The sequence below is a fragment of the Octopus sinensis genome, linkage group LG1 (genome assembly GCF_006345805.1).
Source record: "Octopus sinensis linkage group LG1, ASM634580v1, whole genome shotgun sequence".
Classification (NCBI taxonomy): Eukaryota; Metazoa; Mollusca; class Cephalopoda; order Octopoda; family Octopodidae; genus Octopus; species Octopus sinensis.
In genome coordinates, this window is record NC_042997.1 from 176548797 (window position 1) to 176571231 (window position 22435).

The 22435-nt window shown below is 32.4% G+C and overlaps 1 protein-coding gene across 2 annotated transcripts; it reads left to right on the forward strand.

The window, feature by feature from the left end:
* The first annotated feature begins 15 nt into the window (after positions 1-15).
* LOC118765329 (trafficking protein particle complex subunit 8-like) lies at positions 16-22227 on the forward strand. 2 transcript variants are annotated; one of them, XM_036507129.1, is made up of 15 exons: positions 16-183; positions 1318-1506; positions 2642-2790; positions 4335-4409; positions 4860-5078; positions 6217-6623; positions 7232-7382; positions 7925-8027; positions 8518-8592; positions 10191-10249; positions 12525-12698; positions 14255-14359; positions 16036-16181; positions 16911-17000; positions 21135-22227. In XM_036507129.1, exons 2-15 carry the CDS (start codon positions 1344-1346, stop codon positions 21472-21474), a joined length of 2256 nt encoding a protein of 751 aa, XP_036363022.1. In that variant the 5' UTR covers positions 16-183; positions 1318-1343; the 3' UTR covers positions 21475-22227. The 2 variants fall into 2 exon arrangements, with proteins under 2 accessions (XP_036363022.1, XP_036363025.1); XM_036507132.1 differs by having other exon boundaries at positions 16039-16181.
* The last annotated feature ends 208 nt before the right edge of the window (positions 22228-22435 follow it).

Below are 22435 nucleotides of genomic sequence, written 5' to 3' on the forward strand. Positions count from 1 at the left end.
TTAGATTCTTGCTCTTCTAACAATATTTCTTTTAAATATTCTTATAGCAACTCCTTGGTCAGTCATTAAATGAGGGAACATTATATCCAGGGCCACTTCCTGAACTTCCGCTGCCAACTGTAGATAGCAATGTCACCAAAGTGCTTCTCTGTAATACTGTTACTCCAAGAACAATATCTGATGGTATAATCAACCTAACATTTGGACACATATTTTATTATTATTGTTTCTTTTCTTTTTCTAAGTTTTACATGCTTACTATGGAAAATGTAAATTGTTTCATCATCGTTTAACATCAGCTAATAATAATTCTTTCAAATTTTGGCATAGGACCAGCAATTTTAGGAGGAGAGGGTTTAGTTGACTATTTCAACTCCAGTAGTTGACCAGTAGTTTATTTTATCAACCCCAAAAGGATGAAAGGCAAAGTTGACCTTGGCAGGATTTGGATTCATTTTATAAATTAGAAGACTTGGTATTTTGTCTGATACTCAAATGATTCTGCTAGCTCACTGCCTTAATAATCATAATTATCATGCTTTCTACTATAGACACAAGGCCTGAAATTTTGGGAGAAGAGGTTAAGTTGATTACATTGACCCCATTGTTCAACTGGTACTTATTTTATGGACCCCAAAAGGATGAAAGCAAAGTCAACATTGGCGGAATTTGAACTCAGAACATAAAGGCAGGAGAAATGCCACAAAGCATTTTGTTTGGCACAGTACTTATTCTCTCAAGTTTTGAGGGAGTAGGTTAATCCATACTATTGACCCTAGTACTTGATTTCCAATTTATTTTTATCAATTCTAAAAAGATGCCAGCGTAGAAAACAGACGTTAAATGTTGATGATGATGATAATTGGCCGATGCTTGCTTCCTTTTTTGAGATGACTTAGTGTGATTCAGACATATCATCCATGACTGCATTATCTAGTTGTGATCTTGTATTTCTAGCAAATCATATGACCATGTAGAAACCTTTTTTCAATACAAGTTATGCTAAATAATAGTTATGACTCAAGTACAGATTTTGTCTCTACTAACTCTTTGAATTACAGAATTATATGTTATTGTAATACTTCGGTTATAATTTCTTCCTCTTTATAAAAACACTTCAGAAGTAATGTTGATCAATTTTAATACAATTGTCAATGTACTACCCTCTTTTTTTGTTTGTTTGTTTGTTTGTTTGTTAATGTAAAATTCCAGTTTAAATGCAAATTTACTAATTTACTTCAGTGAAAATAATGATAGTGTCTATTAGGGTTTTCCTTATATGCTTTTGGTGTTAATTTTTTTTTTATTTACTTATAGTGAATCCAGTTCTTGTTGGTGTTTGTATGTCTCAGGAGGATACTGAAAATGAGAAATGGTTTGAGTTAGAGAAACAACTTGTATTGAGTACTTGCAACGGAGGCAGTTTACCGCTGAATTTCCGACCAAGCTTACATTGCTTTACAGATTCTACAGATAATAAATTTAACCCAATTGGTTTTGTTGGAGGTTTGTGTTACTGGAAGTTTTTTTACTCAAAGTATTCACCATAACTTGTTTTTAATTTACTGTTAATCAGATAAATGACTCCTCTCTCTCTTTCTGGATAGAAATACAGTCTTTTTTTTATCTTTATTGTGCATCAGTAGTTATTTTTTAAGTGAGATTGTTAGTTAAATTTCTACCCCAAGAGCACAAATCTATTTTTACTATTGATTATAAATTCTCATTTAATGTAACATGTATTCATAATATGAACTGGTATCCCAGAATATGATACATTAGTTCTCACAACCTTTCACTCTTGATAAGAAGGATATTATGATAATGCCAGTCTTTAAACAGATTATAGTATTTTTGTTTAAAAGGGAACTAAAAATGATCATAAAAAGCTTTGTATGACTGAATATAGATTCTTGCTATGTTAAGAGAGAAATGGTTAATGATATAAGTTTGTTGTTTTTCACATCAATATAACCATCATATAGAAGAATTTATTTGAATAGTTTTCTAGAAGTATCTTTTATATTTGCTCCTTTCAAGTTGTAGTTGAAAAGAATCCATTCAGTGATCTGCAATATACCTCTTAAATTTTTTAACATTTGTGCTATTGAATTATCAGTATAAACATATTGCTATACCTTACTTTTTATGTAGATTGTGTAAGATCAGAATAAGTTAATATTAGTCATGAGCTTATATTAGAATTTTTTCCCTCAGTACATTAAGTATGAGGGCCCTAACTTATTCTTCATGCAGATAGCATTCCTGAGTAACTTTGGTCATGAAGTTTTTAACCCTTAAGCATTTAGACTGGCCATATCTAGCTCTACTTCTTTTATGTTCAAACTGCCCAGATCCAGCCTCTTATCCCTACCTGACAATATCATTCTAAAAAGGAACAGTCACATCATTGAAATTACAAGGCTATGAGATAATGCATGATTAATTTTTAAAAATGTCAATAAATAAGCATTATCTTTGAATGCTTAAGAGTTAACTAAACTTGTTTCTTCTCTGTTTTGATCCACTTGATCCTAAAACCTGTTTCATCCATTGAAATGTTTAATAGAATTGCGTTTTTCATTTAAAATTACTTTTTTTTTTCACTTTTTTAATGTTCCATTTTTTCTTCTTTTTTTAGAAAAAGTTAGTGTTGAAGTGCATCTTGTGAATCCTCTTAAGATTACTTTATTATTAACTGATGTAGTTTTGTTGTGGACATTTTTGCCTCATCTACCTGATAATCAAGAGAAATCACCACTTATAACCAATGAAGTTTCTTCTGTAAAAGTAAGGGCCTTTTTCTTTCATTTTATTTCTTTCTTTTGAATTCAAACTCTACTGTAGTAACTTGAGATGTATAAAAAACTTCATGTTAGAATAAGAACAATTTCTGACCAACAGATAATAATATCATTCTGTATATATGACACAACTTGCCAAATAGCCTACCACAACTCCAGGTTATTTGCTACTTAATTATCAGGTTGTTCCGAAAATAATGGCTACTCTAAGTGTAGTTTTGAAGCTCAATTTTATCGTAGTGTTTTAATTATATTTTAGGTGAATTTCGACATACTTAATAATTGATGTATGCTCCTTAAATTTTTCTACTTATTTTAAACAGAAAACATTCTTGAAGCATAGGCGCCCTTAATTATGAACATGACTAAAAAAGACCTTTGCTTGCTTTTCTTGCATGAGTTCAAGCTTGGGCACAATGCCTCCCAAACTGCTGCCAATATCAACAGAGCATGGGGAGAGGGGTCCACAAGTGATCGCACAATGCGAAGGTGGTTTCTGAAATTCTGTAGTGGTGATGAGATCCTTGAAGATGAAGAAGGTAGAGGAAAGTCATGCAGTCTTGACAATGAACAATTGAAAACAATTTTTGAACCAAACTCACATCAAAGTGCCAGAGAAATGTCTCAGACACTTGGTATTGGTATTGCAATGGTCACATGCATTCTGCAGAAGATTGGTATGATGAATGGGTTCTGCAGGAGCTCAATGAAAATCAAAAAGTTCAGCATTTTGAAGTGTGCTCGATGCTCTTTCTGTGAAGCACCAATGATCCTTTCCTTGACCAAATAGTCACTTGTGATGAAAAGTGGATCCTTTATGATAACCACAAATGATCAGGTCAGTGGACTGATCATGAGTCCCCCAAACATTTCCCAAAGCCAAAGTTGCGTCACCAAAAGATAATGGTGACTGTCTGGTGGTCTGCAATTAGTGTTGTCCATTACAGCTTTCTGGAAGTCAATCAGAGCATTACAGCAGAGGTTTACAGCTATCATCTTGCTGAAATGCATGCTCACTTGCAAAAAATGAGACCTGCATTGGTGAATCGGCGTGGCCCAATTCTGCTCCACGATAATGTAAAGCCACATATTATAAGAATGACGCTGCAGAAACTCAGATTTGGGATATGAGATTTTACCATATCCTCCATATTCTCCTGTTCTTTCACCCACTGACTACGATTTTTTAAAGCATTTAAACATGTTTTTAAGTGATAAAACCTTCAGGCCTAAACTAGAGGTGGAATCAGCTTTCAATGATTTTTTAGCACAAAGCCAATAAGTTTTTATCCATAAGGCATAAATAATATCGTTGAATGATGGCAGTTATGCATAGATGTTCACGGCTCATACTTTGACCAATCAAAGCATTTCTGTTGTGAATTTTTTCAGAATAAAATTATGTTTCTGAAATTGGCCATTATTTTCAGAACAACCTAATATTTACTTCTGTGATGCTCAGTTAATTAATGTTTCTGATTAAATTACCTCCAAAGAATCTGTTAATATATTTTAACGTCTCTCATACAGAATAAATTGGCTGATGAAATTATTCATACAGAAGTTTTAAAAGAAGTTACATTAACAGGAAATATGGAATTACCGGTGAGTATATTTAATTTCATTCTTCTTCTACTTCTCTACCATTTTAATTAAGTTTGGGGATTGTGGGGTATTACGTTAAAATGTGAAGAAATAAGATCTAATCAACAATAGTTATGTAGTAAAAAAAAAAGAAGAAAAATTTCAGTGAACAACTCTGATCTTGGCAAATACAGATGCCAACACTAAACAGGTTTCAGTCGTATGAAATCTCATCAGTGAAACATAACCTTCTTCATACTTGCCAGATTTGTAATAAGAGAATGGTTAGGGTTTCAAATAACCTGTTTATACCAGTATGAATTATCGGTGTTGTTTAGAACCATAGTGGTTGTGATGATGTGAATGTGAGGAAAATGCAATTTGTTTATTGTTAAGATATTTATTGTGTATATTTTTTTCTACATTCAAAAATATTTTATTTTTAAAATGTGATGCATTTGTTTTTAATAGGTGCAACTATCATTAACACCACAACAGACAGGAGAACTACGAATTGTGGGTATTGCTTATAATCTAGGTACTAATTCTCTTCAATCATCAAACAGTACCAACAGTTTGATATTAAATGATGGGAATTTAACTGGAACAACAGTGACAACATCAAGTAAAGTTTATGGACCAGATCGCAGGCTCGATCTGGTAATAAAGCAACAAATGCCAATCCTTAAGGTAATTTTTCTTTGCTAAACAGGGTTAAATATTCTTTCACATGAAAACACAAAAAAATTATAGACTAATATCAATTTGAAAAATATATTAGGACATTTTAGCATGATTATTAGGCAATAAATTTTATAAATCTAATGTATTTCTGCAATCAAACATTCCAAAAATTTGTTTTAAACACTTCAATTATGTTTTAATATATACACACACACACACACACATATTTATAGTGGAAGCACATGGTGTAGTGCTTAGAGCAGTAGACTTGCAGTTAAGAGATCACGGGTTCAAATCTCAGACTGGGCAATGTGTGTGTTTATGTGTGAAACACCTAAGCTCCACATGGCTCTGGCAAAAGGTAATGGTGAACTTCTGCTGACTCTTTCGCCACAACTTCCTCTCACTCTTTCCTCTGCATCTAGCAACTCACATGTGACAAACCAGTGTCCCATCCAGGTGAGGAATCTATATGCCTATGAAACTGGGAAACCAGCCCATATGTGTCGGGCATGGCTCGAGAAGGAACAAACACACACATACACACACACACATACATATATACATTCATATTCATATATGTACATACACACATACATACATATTTATATATGTACAAAGGTGCAACCACCTCTATAGTGTTGGTGCCTCAAAAATATGCACCCAATATACTCTGTAAAGTAGTTAGCATTAGGAAAGACATCCAGGCTTAGAAATGACTAAACTGAGACATTGATGCATAATGTAGTCCCCAAACTTGGATCCTGTTCAACCCATACCAGCATGGAAAGTAGCCACAAAATGGTGATAGCTAATAAATCACAAATCCACTTCTTAGTAATCAGTTACTCCAATGAATATATATATATATAGCATTATTAGAATATACACCAAGTTGAATCAGAATATTTTAGAATCAATTAGAATGTTTTGCTTAGAGAAATAAACAAACATTAATTTTTATTGTAATTATTTTCAAAATATAATAGAAAGTGATCAAGATTTGATGAAGAGGTTAAGGGTTTTATAACAAAATAGCATATAGTGATGTATCTATTTGATTTGATTTTTATAAAACTTCCATCTATTAATGTATATACTTGACGCATTAATAATTTTTTTTTTCTGGTATTTATCCTTATAGGTTGAATTAGATAAAATTCCAGAAACCCTTTTGTGTGGAGAAGTCCAAAGTATCACTCTGAAGTTCTGTAATGATGGAACAATTCCATTGAAAAATCTCAAAGTAGCATCCAATACACCTAGTTTCTTGGCTCTTGGCACTGATGTGGATCTTGTTGATTCTGTACCATTTTCTAGTATATATCAAACACAAGGGGAAGATATTTGTGGAGAAATACCTGGCAATGAGCCAAAAGAGGTTGCAATGAATGGCATTATAGTAATTGATATACCCATTCCAAATGGAATATTAAAACCAAATTTTACAATGACTGTTCCTATGTGGATACGGGGTAACGATGTTGCTGGGGTGCATACTATCAACTTTCTCTTCTATTATGAGCCTGTTGAACAAGATACTAAAATAAAGTGAGTTATTCTTTCTATTTTTTCATTTTTCCCCTTGACATTGTTTTATGTAGGTATTGATAGTTTTTTGGTTTTTTTTAGAGAAGAAACTTAATGTTATTATCATCATTGAATTCAAATACTACTGAATAAGACTTTGCCTGTCATTTTTCTGGAATGGATAAAATATGTAATAATAAATCTCTGAACGAGATGTAAACAGTAACTGCTTGACAACGTAAAGTATACTAGCCATCTCAATATGTCTAACCACTAAGGGTGGGTGTTACTGTAGCTTTTAGCCCCAGGAGATCATCGTCTCCAGCTGGCTTTAGACACACTTTCTGTGCTCTTATGGTATTTGCAAATACCATAAGGGCACAGAAAGTGTGCCTAAAGCCATTTGGAGACGATGATCTCCTGGGGCTAAAAGCTACAGTAACACCCACCCTTAGTGGTTAGCCATATTGAGATGGCTAGTATACTTTACGATAAAATATGTACTTAACAAATACTGGGATCAATTTTTAATCAGCCATAATCCAAATAACTGACCTTTACTTATTTTTAAAATTATTTTCATTAAAAACCACTCATTCTAAATGTGCTTTTTGTATTGTTTTATTCAGATACAGAGTATTACGTTATTCAGCTGTGATAAATACAGTGGAATCATTGAATGTGCAAGCAACAATTCAAAGGAGTAGAGCATGTGTACAAAAATGTTCAGAGGATAAAGATGAGTGCTTCATAACTTGTGAACTTGAAAATTTGAATTCTGTAAGTGTTTTCTATTTTATTCTTAAATGAGAAGAAAGCCTAATTGATGAAATAGTTTCAATATCTTAAGATTGTTAATCCCCTTCTGTTTTTCCATGATATGATGTGGTAAAAATCAAAAGCACTGAAGCCAAAATGATTGTGTATATTTGAGATTGTATATTATTGTGTGAGAAACAGCTGCCCAGACTGTAATAGCTACACTGACCTGTAGCAACATGATGGAACAAAGTTAAGTCAAAATGTGGCTGTGTAATTTTAGTAATGATCACCAACAAACAAACAGGTTACTACAAGAATAAAGCTTAACTAAAATTACATAGAATAATTATTACCTCACTACAATCAATTTGGAGGTGAACAAGGATGATATTAATGAATATTTTGAAAATAGAATCTTGTTTTGGTTAAGCAGTACAGTGACATCTATACTGCTCTTGGCTTGGTTATAATGTTATGTATATGGGACTGTTTGCAAAAATCTGCTGGAATAGATTTGAAGAAAGCTACATCTGGTATTTTCATTTATATTTCATTTATAGGGCCAAACAAAAGCACCTCACTTAAAAACAATCCAAATAAAGCAGATGTCATGTGCTAGTAGAAATTGGTCTATTAACTACCTCAGTACTCCAAAGAATACAGGTAAGATATTTTTTTAATTATATAATCATAATACTTTTGTATGATTTTTGCACGAATGCTAAATTTCTAGAAAAGGAACTGCAAGAGAAAAAGCACTAACAACTACATCTTGCAATAGATTTCTTTATCAATTTCCATCTGTTGTAAATTAAAAATTGTAAGAATATCAAATATTGTTTCCAAAGATGGTGTATTTATGACTGGTTAGTCATAAATGTTATAGACAATATTTTGATAACGAAAGGTTTGTAATTCCTACAAGTAAAACTGAGTTGGGATTACACTCTTCAAATAAAAATTTAATCAAAACTGCTAATACTTCGTAGCATTGGTATTTCACCCGTAACTAAGAAAATGCCTACAGATATGTTATGAAAATAATATTGGTAGCACAAAATCCTTTGAATATAATTCATCTAAGTTGAATACTATGGTTTTCAAAAAAAAAAAAAAAAAGAATATTTAACTATAATTTCAATTTGATTTTCAGAATTACTCATTCATAATCGTGAAACATTGCAAATGTGTTTGAAAGCTATAGGAAAAAGAGCAACCTGTTGTGAAGGTATCTATTTCTTCTTCAATCTACTTCATGTATTTCTTCATTTAAGTTTTCTAAAAGATGCAAGCAATCTAACCCTTTAGCATTCAGATTACTCTGATAAATGTAATGCTAATTGATTCACATTGTTTTGAATTAATCATGCATTATCTTGAAGCTTTGAGACTTCAGTGATGTGATAGATTATTTTTAGAATGACATTGTAGGGTAGGTGTGAGAGGCCAAATCTGACTGGTTTGAACATATGGTAAAGTAGAATATTTGGGCCAGATGTGGCCTGTTGAAATGCTAAAGGGTTTAGTGTCTAAATATCTGAGATAAGTTAATAAGATTGTAATCTTATATTTACAATTCAGTTTGAACTTCCAATTGTCATCAGGTTTCTTATTCTTGGATATCTACATAATTTGAATTCAGACTATGTGCATTTATTTCTAAAAGTGTTGTATGTTGTTTATATATATATATATATATACACACACACACAACAGATTTCATTCAGTTTCTGCTAAATTCTACTCACCAGGCTTAGGTCAGCCTGAGGCTATAGTTGAAGACACTTGCCCACAGTACCACACAGTGGGAGTGATCATAAAACTGTGTGTTTGGGAAGCAAACTTGTTAACCACACAGCCACCCCTATCTATCTACCTACTTATGTATCTAAACCCCCCAGCTATTTTGTAGAACATTGAAATATTGGTTTCAGATTTTGGCTTGAGGCCAGCAATTTGGGGGAGGAAGTAAGTTGATTACATCGACCCCAGTGCTCAACTGGTACTTATTTCATCAACCCCCCAAAAAAATAAAAGGCGGAGTTGACCTTGCTAGAATTTGACTCAGAACAGAGATGGATGAAATGCTAAGTATTTCGCCTGGTATGTCACCAATTCTGCCAGCTTGCCCCTTTCAGAACACTGAAATAGTGATCACTATCAATTGGTGTCATTGGCCTGAGAGTTCTATCTTCTGTAGGATCGTCAAGAGATTAACGTCTCGTCATGTGTCGTTATATTGTGTCAGTGGTTGCTTGTAGATTACATACTACTGAAGGTGTTCGCATTCCATCTGGCAGCAAAGTTTAGCAGAATTTGATGGTTTATTTTGAAAGTTTTACTGAAATGCACCAAATTCCATTCAAATTTTTTACTGTTTTATCGCCCCACTTCTTAGCAAATGTGATTTTCATTTGCATTGTTAGGAGTAATCTTTAAGTTCTGTAGTACTTCCTTTGCTGCATAAGCTTGCAGTTTATTTTCATACTCAACAAATGCTATATCACATTATCAACCATGCACCAATTGAATCTCTTTAGAAATGAGAGATTGAGCAAGCAACATAAACAACACCATTTCTGTAGTTTGTTCATGAAAATTAGTTAGAACAGAATTTGATTTGGGGGTTACTCTAGAATGGTATTTTATCTGCTATATTTGTAGCATTTTGAACTGGCTGTTGTATAAAATTGTTAGTTAAATGGGTCTTAATAGCATTCATAAAAACTAGAATAGCAACAGTTTTTAAGAAATCTTGCAAATAAAATACCGATTCTGTGATATTTTCCATTGAATTTGATTGTATTTTATTTCTGTCTTTTGTAGGTGAATCAGAAAAGTCTCGTAAGGTGTATTTTAGCAATACCCATTTTAATGAAACAAAAGTAAGTTAGAAACTGCAATAGTTTCATTCCTCTTTAATTTTTGTCTCCTCAAAAGTAATTTGAAATATTGATAAGTTCAATTTTACATTCTCAGCAAAATTAATTTGGAAAATTGAAAGTTTACTTATGGCTGGATACCTTCACACTGTTGTAAAGACTTGTTAGATGATTTGATACTAGAAAACCATTTAAATAGAAATTGCTTGGTCTTTTGTCTGATGCATTGATGAAGACATACTCATTCATCAGCATTCTAGAATCATCATCATCATCATCATCATCATCATCGTTTAACGTCCGCTTTCCATGCTAGCATGGGTTGGACGGTTCGACCGGAGTCTGGTAAGCCAGGGCTGCACCAGGCTCCAGTCTGATCTGGCAGTGTTTCTACAGCTGGATGCCCTTCCTAACGCCAAACACTCCGCGAGTGTAGTGGGTGCTTTTTACGTGCCACCTGCACAGGTGCCAGGAGGGTCTGCCTGTTTTAATTAATCAAACCCATTAGACGTTAATCAAACTGCTCAAAATTAATTAATAAGCACCAAAATTTCAATGTGCTAAGATCCTAAACATCAGGTCTCTCTCAGCTAGAAATACTGCAACGACCACAAAACAATACCAGTTCTCTCCCAGCCAGAAACACTGCAATGAAAACAAAATACCAGGTCCCAGCAGGAAATACTGGAATGACAACAATACAATACTCCAGTCCAGTAGTTCTTGGAACTTTTAAGATTTATGGGGACGGAAGGGGTCCATAATTGTAGAAATTTCCATGTGTAGAACCAGTGAATATACTTCACTGAAAATTAGATATATATATATTTACGAAGTCGAGACAAATATCCGCAGCTAGCAGGCTTATGCTAGTCTAGACTGATGATGGGCAAAGACCCTGAAACATGCGTGTCTCTAGATGCAGGCCTAGCTGTTGGGGGTATTTGTCTCCCCTTCGTAAATATATAAGGACACAGGGAAAAAATGTGTCGAAGCCGGCAGGAAGCGTTGATGCTTCCTAGGGCTAAACAGCGGTGGTGTAATTCCCTACTGTCACGTTAAGTTGACAGTATACAACCATTACAAATTCGCAAACATTTTCCTGAAAATGCCGAAAAATAAAAGCGATGATAGGTTACTTAAACTGAAGAATAGAACTAATATTTTTGCTTTGTATAAGTTGCTCTTCATATATAACAGATTGTGGCCTGTATGTCTGTATGCTAACATTCCAGTATAGTTTTACTACTTGAAAATCATGGCTAATAACTAGTGCTTATAAAATTCTGTTTGTATTTTGTGCAGTACTTAATATAATTTAATATTTACTGTATACTTTATATATGAAGAAAAAAAAAATAGAAAGGCCTTTCAAAATTTTGACTTATTATATGAAACTAAGGTAGTGGAGTAGAAAAAAATATAAGCCAGATGTCTTTGATTTGTACAATATATATGTGAAATCAATTGAAATTTGTTGGAAATTATGATTTGAAATTTTGTTTCTAAAGTTGGGTTTATAAATGATTAGTACAAAAGAATGTTACAGAACACTGAAATACATATGTTATTTTGGATGTTTAAAACTGAAAGAAAAAAAGCGATTGAAGTATTTGGTGGATGGCAGAGTAACAGTGAAGGAGACATATGAAGTAGTGAAAGTAGATTGCAGTACGTTGGGCCTCAAACAAGAGTTTATGGAGAATCAACATGATTGATGACATAGTTGTAAAGTAGGCCTGTTCATTCCATGCCAGGCTGGGGAAGGGGAAAGGACGCTAAAATAACGTATTTATAAAGTAACATCAGATTAAAATGTATCTAAACATTAATATTTGGAAGTAAAAACAAAAAAGGATTGTGCTTTTTTTACCTGACAAACCATGGAAAAAGTTTAGTAAAATAATTGCCATTCTAAGGTTATTATAAATATTGTAATTAATGCCATCATGTATGGAAAATGCAAAATACATATGTCATTTGATAAATTTAATTCTTTAAATTAGCACATATAATCTCAGAAAAGCATTAGATTATGTCATTTTGGAAAAGAAAACTCTATGCTGTTTCTTACTGTTGGGGGACAATAAAATATTTTATAAGTTGAATCTTCTAGTTGATTTACATATTTGTGAACCACCTTTTTTCACTTTGCAAAACTACAGCCACAGATTTTACTTTTGTAGCTTCATGGAAAGTAAATTGTTGCTTAAGTAATCTTTCCACTTCCCATAATTTTTATATTTTATGTTTTCTAACTTTTATTTTTCTATTCTAGATTAAAAGTTCCAAGACACCTTGCTCGGATTTTTATTACAAATGCACACAGAACTGTGATCAGCAGTCAACTTTAATATCCAGTTATTCACCTAATACTAATAATAAGCATTCCAAATTCAGTGACCTTGATACTGCCATTGAAGTGAATTTAACATTAATTATCTTATGGCAGGTAAATACGGTTTTACTAGTTTCAGCCTGTGAACTGTTGTTACTTCGTTATTTCATAAATTAATCTGAATTTTCTTCTCAGTACCTATCTTATTTCAGTCATTAGACTGCAGCCATGCTGAAGCACTGCCTTGAAAATTTTTTAGTCAAATTGACCTTTTTTTAAAAAGAAAAGCCTGGTACTTAGTGGTTCAGCAAAAAGGGCAATAAACTAAGTCACAGGGATGTAAACTCACCACTACTGGTTGTCAAGCAGTAAAAGGGACAAATACAGACACACACATACACATATATAATTGGTTTCTTTCAATTTCTGTCTACTAAATCGACTCACAAAGCTTTGGTCAACCTGAGGCTATAGTAGAAGACACCCATGGTGTCACGCAGTAGGTCTAAACTGGAACCATATGGTTGGGAAGCAAACTTCTTACCATACAGCCATGCCTGCACCTATATTTATAAAAAGAAGTCTTGAAAAATTTTCCTATGTGGTATAAAAGTCTTATCCATTTTTAAAAGTAATTTGAGAATTTTCTAAAAATTAGTTATTGTAAATGTTAAGATTTATTATTAGAATAGAATAGTTTGAGTGAAGCATTGTGTAATATTACATTAGATTAACACTTGATAAGGCTGAAACATTGTAAAAATGAACTACGAAACCATAACAGTTGAAATAGAATGTAAATCTCCAACTTTTGTTCTATTTTCATTTTTGTAGTTCACTTTGTATTTTGTTTCGCATTGTTTTGGCCTGATGAAATTTTATGTAATATAATCTTTGTACAATCCAATTCAATATCTATGCCATCTAAATGCATATACAAAGAACTGTGTTATATATAGTGTCCCTCTGAGTGTTACTCCTGTCTGTTAACTTTGCATTTCATTCTTCCTGGGTTGGTAAAATAAAATGTCTGTTAAGAACAGGGGTTATACAATCAACTATATTCCTCTCCCCAATACGTATAGTCTTGTATTGTACATGGGACATTGAAAGAGTTTGCTAATGCATGCTAAGCATGCGAATTGGCCTTTCTTCAGTGCTTATTTGTTATTTTAAAAACTTTTTATCATCATCATCGTTTAACGTCTGTTTTCCATGCTAGCATGGGTTGGACGATTCAACCAGGGTTTGGGAAGCCAGCAGGCTGCACCAGGCTCCAGTCTGATCTGGCAGTGTTTCTACAGCTGGATGCCCTTCCTAACACCAACCACTCCATGAGTGTAGTGGGTGCTTTTTACGTGCCACCGGCACAGGTGCCAGGGGAGGCTGGCAGCGGCCACAATTGGTTGGGGCTTTTTACGTGCCACCGGCACTATTTCCATTTGATATTTATTCTGATGTTTATGTACTTGACTCAATAGTTCTTCTCAAGCACAGCAGGTCACCCTGCGATTCAAGGTAAGCACAGCAGGTCACCCTGCGATCCAAGGTAAGCACAGCAGGTCGTTCTGCAATCCAAGGTACTTTTATATGTATTGGTAATTGTTTCATTGTTTCTGAATGAATATGAATTAGCTATTTTAATTGTATGTTTTGTTCCTTTCTCATAGGCTTTAGTGGTACAAGATTCAGGTGAGACAGTTACACTGGTTGGACAACATCATGTAACCTTTACAAAGCTTAACAAGTCTGCAACATCTTATCCTGTAACTAAAGTTAGTAAAATTTAAAATATTCTTTATTCAAATGTTTTACATTAACAAAAATTTTTTTCTTGAATGTGAAATGAAAGCCTTTGGCTCTTGATGACAGTTATATTATTCTTTTTACCTTTGCTACATAAATTAATATAAAGTAAATCAGCCAATGAGAGAACATTTACATCATTGCTTGACCTAATAGAATTAGCAGACAAATCTCCTGCAAAGCACACTGTCTTTTAAAAAAATGTCACATTGGATAATGTAATCTAAGATACTCTATTAGTAGTAACTCAAAACTGGATAACAACAATGGGTGTTGCACTTACATTTTTTAGGACACATACACTTGACATTGAGTCAAGTACATCAACATCAAAATAAATATCAAATGAAAATTGTAGTTATGATACCTGTGCCGGCGGCACATAAAAAGCACCATCTGAACCGATGCCAGTGCCGCCTTGACTGGCTTCTGTGCCGGTGGCACATGACCTGCTGTGCTTGAGGAGACCTATTGAGTAAAGTACATCAACATCAAAATAAATATCAAATAGAAATTGTAGTTATGATACCTGTGCCGGCGGCACGTAAAAAGCACCAACCAATCATGGCCGCTGCCAGCCTTCCCTGGCACGCAAAAAACACCCACTACACTCACGATCAGACTGGAGCCTTGTGCAGCCTCCTGGTTTCCCAGACCCCGGTCGAACCATCCAACCTGTGCCAGCACAGAAAACAGACGTTAAATGATGATGATGGCACACACATATACAACCTCTGAGTTGAATGACTGGTGTTGAGAAGCAAAGCCAGTTCTAAAGAGAAGTAACAAGAATTTACAAACATAAATCATGCCATTTGCGTTTTCGTGGATTAGTAGCTATAAAACAGAAAAAAAAAAATGTTGGTCAATCCCATTTTGTGAATTTCTTTCAATCATATTTGTTAGTCTCTTTGAACAAGAACTGTGTCAACCTCTGTAGTCAGAGGGAGCCTACAAAGGCCATTAGATGCAAATTGCCATCCTTCTCTGATTAATTAATTAAAAAGAAATTTGCCATCATCTTCTGTTGTAACCATAATCATTGTTTCATCTGTAATCTGGTTTCAATTTACTTAGCCTCTAATAACTCATGATACCTCTTGAATTAGTTAACACAAGCAGTGCTTTTGTTTTGTTTTTTTTTTGTTTTTTTGCAAGTTAAATTTTTGTTTGTTTTAAGTATGTATTGTAAAGTATACAAAAATTAATCTGAACTAACAATAATATAATCCTCATTAGTGGATATTCTTAAGACAGTAATAAATCTCTTTTGACAGCATCATCATTAAGTGTCTCCTTTCCATGCTAGCATGGGTTTGACTGAAACTGGTAAGCTGGAAGGCTGTACCAGGTTCCAATCTGATTTGGCATGGTTTCTAAAGCTGGATGCCCTTCCTAATGCCAACCACCCCCAGAGTGTAATGGATGCTTTCTAGGTCATTGGCACAGATGCCAGTCACATAACACTGGCATCGTCTACGGCTACAATTCCACTTGGCTTCCAAAGGAAATAGAATGCTGTGTTTAAATAAGAAGTAAAATAGAATATCATTTTAGATTTATAATTCATAAAATTTGGCTCTCTTATATTACATTTGTAAAACCATAAATTTACTCTTTTTTTCCTTCTTTTTTTTGATTCCAGCAGCAGCCTGATGTGGGTCCTTTGAAATTCATAAAAGACATTGAAAATATTCCTGTACCTAAACCTAGCCTTGAAGTTAGCACACATTTGGTTCACTACAATTTCTCACATGAATCTAATATTAAACACCAATTTAAGAAAAAATGGTAAGATAGTTTTATAAGATGTATTATATTGTTTAACCCAGCCTCTTACATTGTCTCTATAGAAGCTGTAAGTTTATTTAAATGTTAGCAAGTCTGTCTTGGTATGGAATACCACAACATTATAAGCGGAAAATGTAACCTCTCGAAAGAGCTGTTCTTCACTCCTGCTCCAGTGTGTGGGCTGCGGGGTCACTCTGAAAAGCTCTATCTACAACGATTTCATCTCAATCAAAGGAGAGGGGCTTTCTCCGTCCGGGTTGCAGATCCATGGAATAAGCTGCCAGACAAGATAGTGAAGATGCCGACGACCGCTCTGTTCAAAGTCTCTCTTTACCAGGAATGGCCTGAACTCTTTGTATGACCACCCTCCCTGTACATAACCTCCTGTCCCCCTACATGGCCTTGCTTTTGCTTTTTGAGCCACTAAAAATTTAATTGAATTATCGAGATTTTTTTCCTTGATTAAATCTTTACAAAATGATTCAGTTTACTGTTTAAGTTGGATAATTAAACTTAAACGTAGTTGCTAAATTTATATAACTAAATTTGATTTCACCATTTAATACAATGATAAAATTTATGATTTACTAAAATTAAACTGTATAGTTTCAGAAAGTCATGACTGTTATAAAATACACTGTGATTATATATTGTCCTAGTACATAGGAATGACTATACATCATTTTATGTAATCTTCCTTTAATAAATTTATTTTTGCATTATTTGTAGTCTATGTCTGCTGCCAGTAAGAATGATTTTATGCAACTGTTCAAGAGTTCCAGTACATGTTCTCATTGATACAGGAAAATCACCAGAAAGGTTAGTACTGTTAGTCATTCATAATGTTTAATTTTCTTCTTTGTAGAACAGGATAGAAGTATTAGTCTAAATATATTTGTTCCATTTTTTTGCGCAGCATTTCGTGGTTGCATTCCACCCATCTTCTTTTGATACTCCATTAACTTAAAGTGTTATTGTTTCTTAAGAACGCCTCAAAATTTTTCCAGTAGGTTTTCATTTGGAACCTGACAAAGATTTCGTACATTTTGTCAATCAGTTTTAACATCAGAATGTTAGATTTATTTATTTACATAGCTTTCTTTCATAGTAACATTATCCTTTGTCAAGATTCTGATATTTTGTGCCTGCATTTCCTCAATCCTGTATGTTTGTTTTCAAGAAAATCTTTCTGTTAATTCCTACTCTAAGATGTTTTTGTATTTGTTGTATGGATTAAAAAGAAAAACATTTCTATTGAACTTTAAAATAGGTAAATTAATATCCATATATTTAAACAATTAATGCTACTATTGTTTATTAAGAGTAACCTTTGTTCTATCTATTATCTTTCATGTTAGTTTTCCATTTTATTAGTGCAATGTTTAAAAGAAGCTTACCTGTATTAAGCAGTTTTGCTATTACACTGGTCTATATTGATAAGGGTTAAGTATTTGGTAATCAATTGTTGTTTGAAAAATGAATAGATTAAGAAAAACAAATTTTGTTTCTGATTTAACTTTTGTTACTTATATAATTGACATAGTTTTTTTTTTAAATTACTGATGCATTAAGAGTGTTTTTTGATGCTATGGTTTACTATAAAATAAACTTTTAGATGCTTTATACTACCTCACAATGGACAGAAAAGGAGGGATCAGTTGAATCAGTTTCAGTTTTTACTGAGATGTCATCAGCAACTGACTGTCTTTAACTGTTCGTGGTGACATTGTATTTATAGCCATTATTATTAAGGGTTTTATTTAACTGGATATACTGATTTGCATAAATGTTGCCTTTCTTGGCAGTGAGTTTAATTAATAAATTAGGCATTAGTTTAATTAATTTACACATAAAATGTTGATTGAAATCTAGGTTTATTTTCATTTTTGCAGTCATATTAATACTATATCAATTTGCTCAAACACATCTTACTCAAATTTTTCAGTTAATTTCATTATCAAAATGTTTGTAAAACTTTAGTGTTTCTCTTTCCCCAAGTAGGGAAGAAATTGATTGCTTATTATTTATAAAGCAAAATAGATCTTCCTTGTGAGAAGTTTAAAATTTAAGTTTTATTATTTAATGCTATATGGAATTCAACAAACTATTTTACCATTTTCAATATTTTATTTCAATTTCAACAACCAAAAAAATTATCTTCACTCTATTCCCTTATTCTTTTATACTCTCATATGCATATTCCTGTTGGCATTGTTACTCCAAATTTCAGAATTTCCCATTTTTTTTTATTGAAATGCCAAGATTAACACTGGTTATAGGGCTTTTTTTCTCTTATTTTTTAAACTGTGTATCGAAGTCCCTAAATGATTTAAAGATTATAATCATTTGCATTTTGTGTGAGAAAGGCAGAGATAAAGAGAAAACGGGACACAGAATATATTTTGGATTTTATTTATTTAAAAAAATGTCTGATGGAATACAGATTCATGTTATTCCACATGCTATTTTATTTGGCTTTTCACAACTACTTTGCTTTCTTTCACTAGTTTTGATCTGTTTCTGACATTTCGTTGCTTTAGTTCTGACCACTAGTTTTTGCTTTACATTTTATTGGGATGGAATATATTGGGATATTTTAGCATGGATTTGTTTTTTATACAGCTGCATTTTATCTTCCAAATCACTGCTTTTTTTTTTTTTTAACTGTTTCGGTTCTTATCTCACATTTCAAAAAATTTTCTTTGCTGATACTATATATTGCCACATTTTATAGTTAATGCAGCTATTGGGAATAGTTTATAAATCCAGCCTCACAGATATTAAAATTATTCATTTTATCTGCATATGAGGCATTAGTATTTATAGTTCATAATATGTAAGAAAGGACAAAAATAATTTCACTTACCTCCTTAAGAAGAATAAATATTAATAACTTTATTTAGTCTAAGAGAACCATGTTCTTGATTTAACTTATGTAAATAATGCATATATGATATTTACTTGAATATAAGGTAATGTCAAATATGACTTCCACAGCTAAAAATTCATTTGTTTTATCCTTTTTTATATTGTTAAAATATTACACTGTAAGCAATATCTCTTTTTCACATCCTTAGTTGTTTATAAAGGTATATACTCATGATTTTTTTTACTTTACTAGCATATATTGGTAATGTAACTTACTCATTTTAAACTGTCGTCTTTTAAACAATGGTGTGTAACTACACACCATTCTAACAGAATTACACATCATGCTAACAGAATTAACAATTGCCATTCAATTGTATATGCATCCAGTATTTCATAGCTGTAGGCAGTGATCTGTAGACTTAATTTAAATAGATATCTCAGGATTACTGCCTTTAGTATAGTTTTCATAGGTTTATTGCATTAGTTATTTTAAATGGGTATAATGCCATCCCCATATTCCATTTTGCTTCTGATTTCATAAATTTTTCTTGATATACATAAATACAATATTTTGCTGGAGTGGGTGATGATTAAAAACGTTTAGCTTGCTTTTAGATGTGGGGATAAAACACAAATAGAGGTGAGGAGAGGTTAGCTACATTGAGTGGTTTTTAGCTAAGTTAATATGCAACATCTAGTTCTGAAGTGCAGAAACCATTGTAGTTGCAGTAAAATAGACATTGCTGATAAGGAAAGAAATTGTGATTAAAATTCTCAAGTGTTCTTAGACCAAGCTGGATGTTGTAAAGTTTGGTTCATAAAAGGATTCTTGGGTTTGTCTCACATAGTTTTTACAACAATGAAAAGCTGAGACAGTTGATCTAAATTTTCCAAATCAATTTTTTTATTAAATAACGTAAAACCAGTTAGAATATCCAAAGCACTTCAAAAGCTCAATATGTTATAGAAATTATGTAAAGCATAAAGAAAATCTTGTTTATTATAAACTTCACTTTAATTCTTTATATCCTCTATAGAAAACTCATATCTAAACATGCGAACTAAGAATTGGAGCAGTGAGGATTAAAAGAAAAAGACACTTAAATGCCTATTGGCATTTTCTGTATTATAGATTAAAATTAGTTGCTGCTGTTGTTGTTGATAGCCTAAGTTAGCTGTGTTTAAGACATACAGCATAGAGGTGGCTGATCTAATGTGGTAATAGTGTTGAATTTTGTCTGGTCAGGGTTTTAACTATAGCCATCCTGTCTTTTTGGTGAGCATGTTGTCCTTAGCTTTGAGGATTTAAATTATATAGTACTCATTTGAAAGTCTAGGAAAATTGGCTGGTACACTGTGTAATTACATATAGATATTTTTTCATTGTAATTCTTTAACATAGCATAAAGGATAGCCTCTGGCAAATCAAGAACAATTTTCAGTTGTTGTTCTCAGTACAACAACTGAAAGATAGTTACATACATACATATATAATAATTATATACATATATAATAAGATAGTTATATACATATATAATTATTTTATACACATGCACACATATACTACTATTACTGTTACTACTGCTAACTAATAACTAAGTGTAAAAGGGGGACTAAGGCTAATGGTGAAAATATATCTTTTATCTAATTCATCTGAATTATTTAAGAAAGAAAAATTAAAATAGACTTCTAATGTATATATACATAAGGTATGAAATGTTTTGAAATCCTTTTACAATTTGAGAAGAAATAATTAACTGCCACGACAATAGATTTTTAGCTTCAACTTTTTAATTTTTGTCTCAAATATATTTTATTCCTTGAAAAATTTTTGGTTCAAGCAAAATCTAAACACTAAAAATGTTAATTCAGTAAGTTGTTATTTCATTTTATTTAACCTTTAATATAAATGCTAAATATTTTGAATTGTTACATTTACTTTGTTGATATTGTGTTTTGTACATAGATAACTTGTAATTTTCTTAGTTATAAAGATTTTCTCAGTAATAAGTCTAGATAAATGAAAATTGTTTCTCAAAATAAAAATAAAAAACGCCTTCCAATTTTTACTATTATTTTTAGGCTGAGCAGTAGTGGTGACCAGGTTTTTATCTCAGCAGAAACTACTACTTCATCTGGAATAGGGACACCTGCACCATGTGTTGGATTACCATCATATTTATCTTTGTACCAGCAAAGTCAGAGCAATGCTTTTGTATGGTGTGGTCATTCGCTGATTGATTTACATATAGGACCCCAGCACTCACAAACTGTTACCCTTACTGCATGCTTTTCCAAGCCTGGAGTCTATAATATTAATCAGCTCTCAGTATTTGTCACCTACACAACTGATTCCTCAGAGATGATCCTGCAGAAACAGAGTGCTCCCAGTCTTGTTGTTATAAGTGATATTTCTTCATGATGATCCACATTTTTCATAATGGAGAAGAAGACTAAAAAATTTTTTTCTTTTCCAGTTCATAAATTTAGCAACTTAATTTTTTTCCCCCCTGAATGACGGTACTTAGCCTAACTAACCTTGGTGATTACTTTGACACCAAAATGACACTATTTCTGATTTTCCAAAAGTGCTAATATGAACAGTCTCCATTAATTGAAATCAAAGACACACATACAGAAGCTCACACAAACTTACACACACAAAGTAGCACTTCAAAATATTGGTTTGTTGTGTGCACATGAATGGAAACTTAAGATGACTGATTGATGAGAGATTTTATTAGATGAATGGATTGTTTCAAGGGACCTGATTACTATATAAAAAGCAGAAAAGAAAATGGCAACTTTGTAATTGTGAAATATTTTGATTGTATTTACTATTCTGGTAAAGGAGCTTATTAAAGTTTTACTTTGCCTTTTCACTGACCTTTAAGTATATTTCATTATTTATAATTTTTTTTTAATTGACCTTCAAATCTTTGTTGCATTAGATTTCTATTTATTTTTTCCTCAAATTTAGCTTGTACTTGCAGATTTTGGGGGTTTCAGAAGAATTAATTGAGCAACAAATCTGGTGTGTATAAAATCTGGTTTCAATTCCAAAATGATAAGATTGTAAAACATAATTTTTTTTTTCTAAATAAAGTATTCATATTGTTAATTCTCCCATTATCTATGGAGATATATACAAACAATTTCTTAAAATATAAAAAAATGCTTTTCTAAATTCATTTCTTTAAGTTATCACTTTCTTAGTGTTTACTTGTTATTCATTTAAATATCTTGAATCAAAACACTTGAGTTCTTAAGAAATTAATATTGACTCTCAATTGAAACCAGTGTAACCAAAAAGAACATATTTGCTGGCATATAATGAGTACCAGAGTTAAAGAGATACCAACAGCTTTAGAGTTGTGATTTAA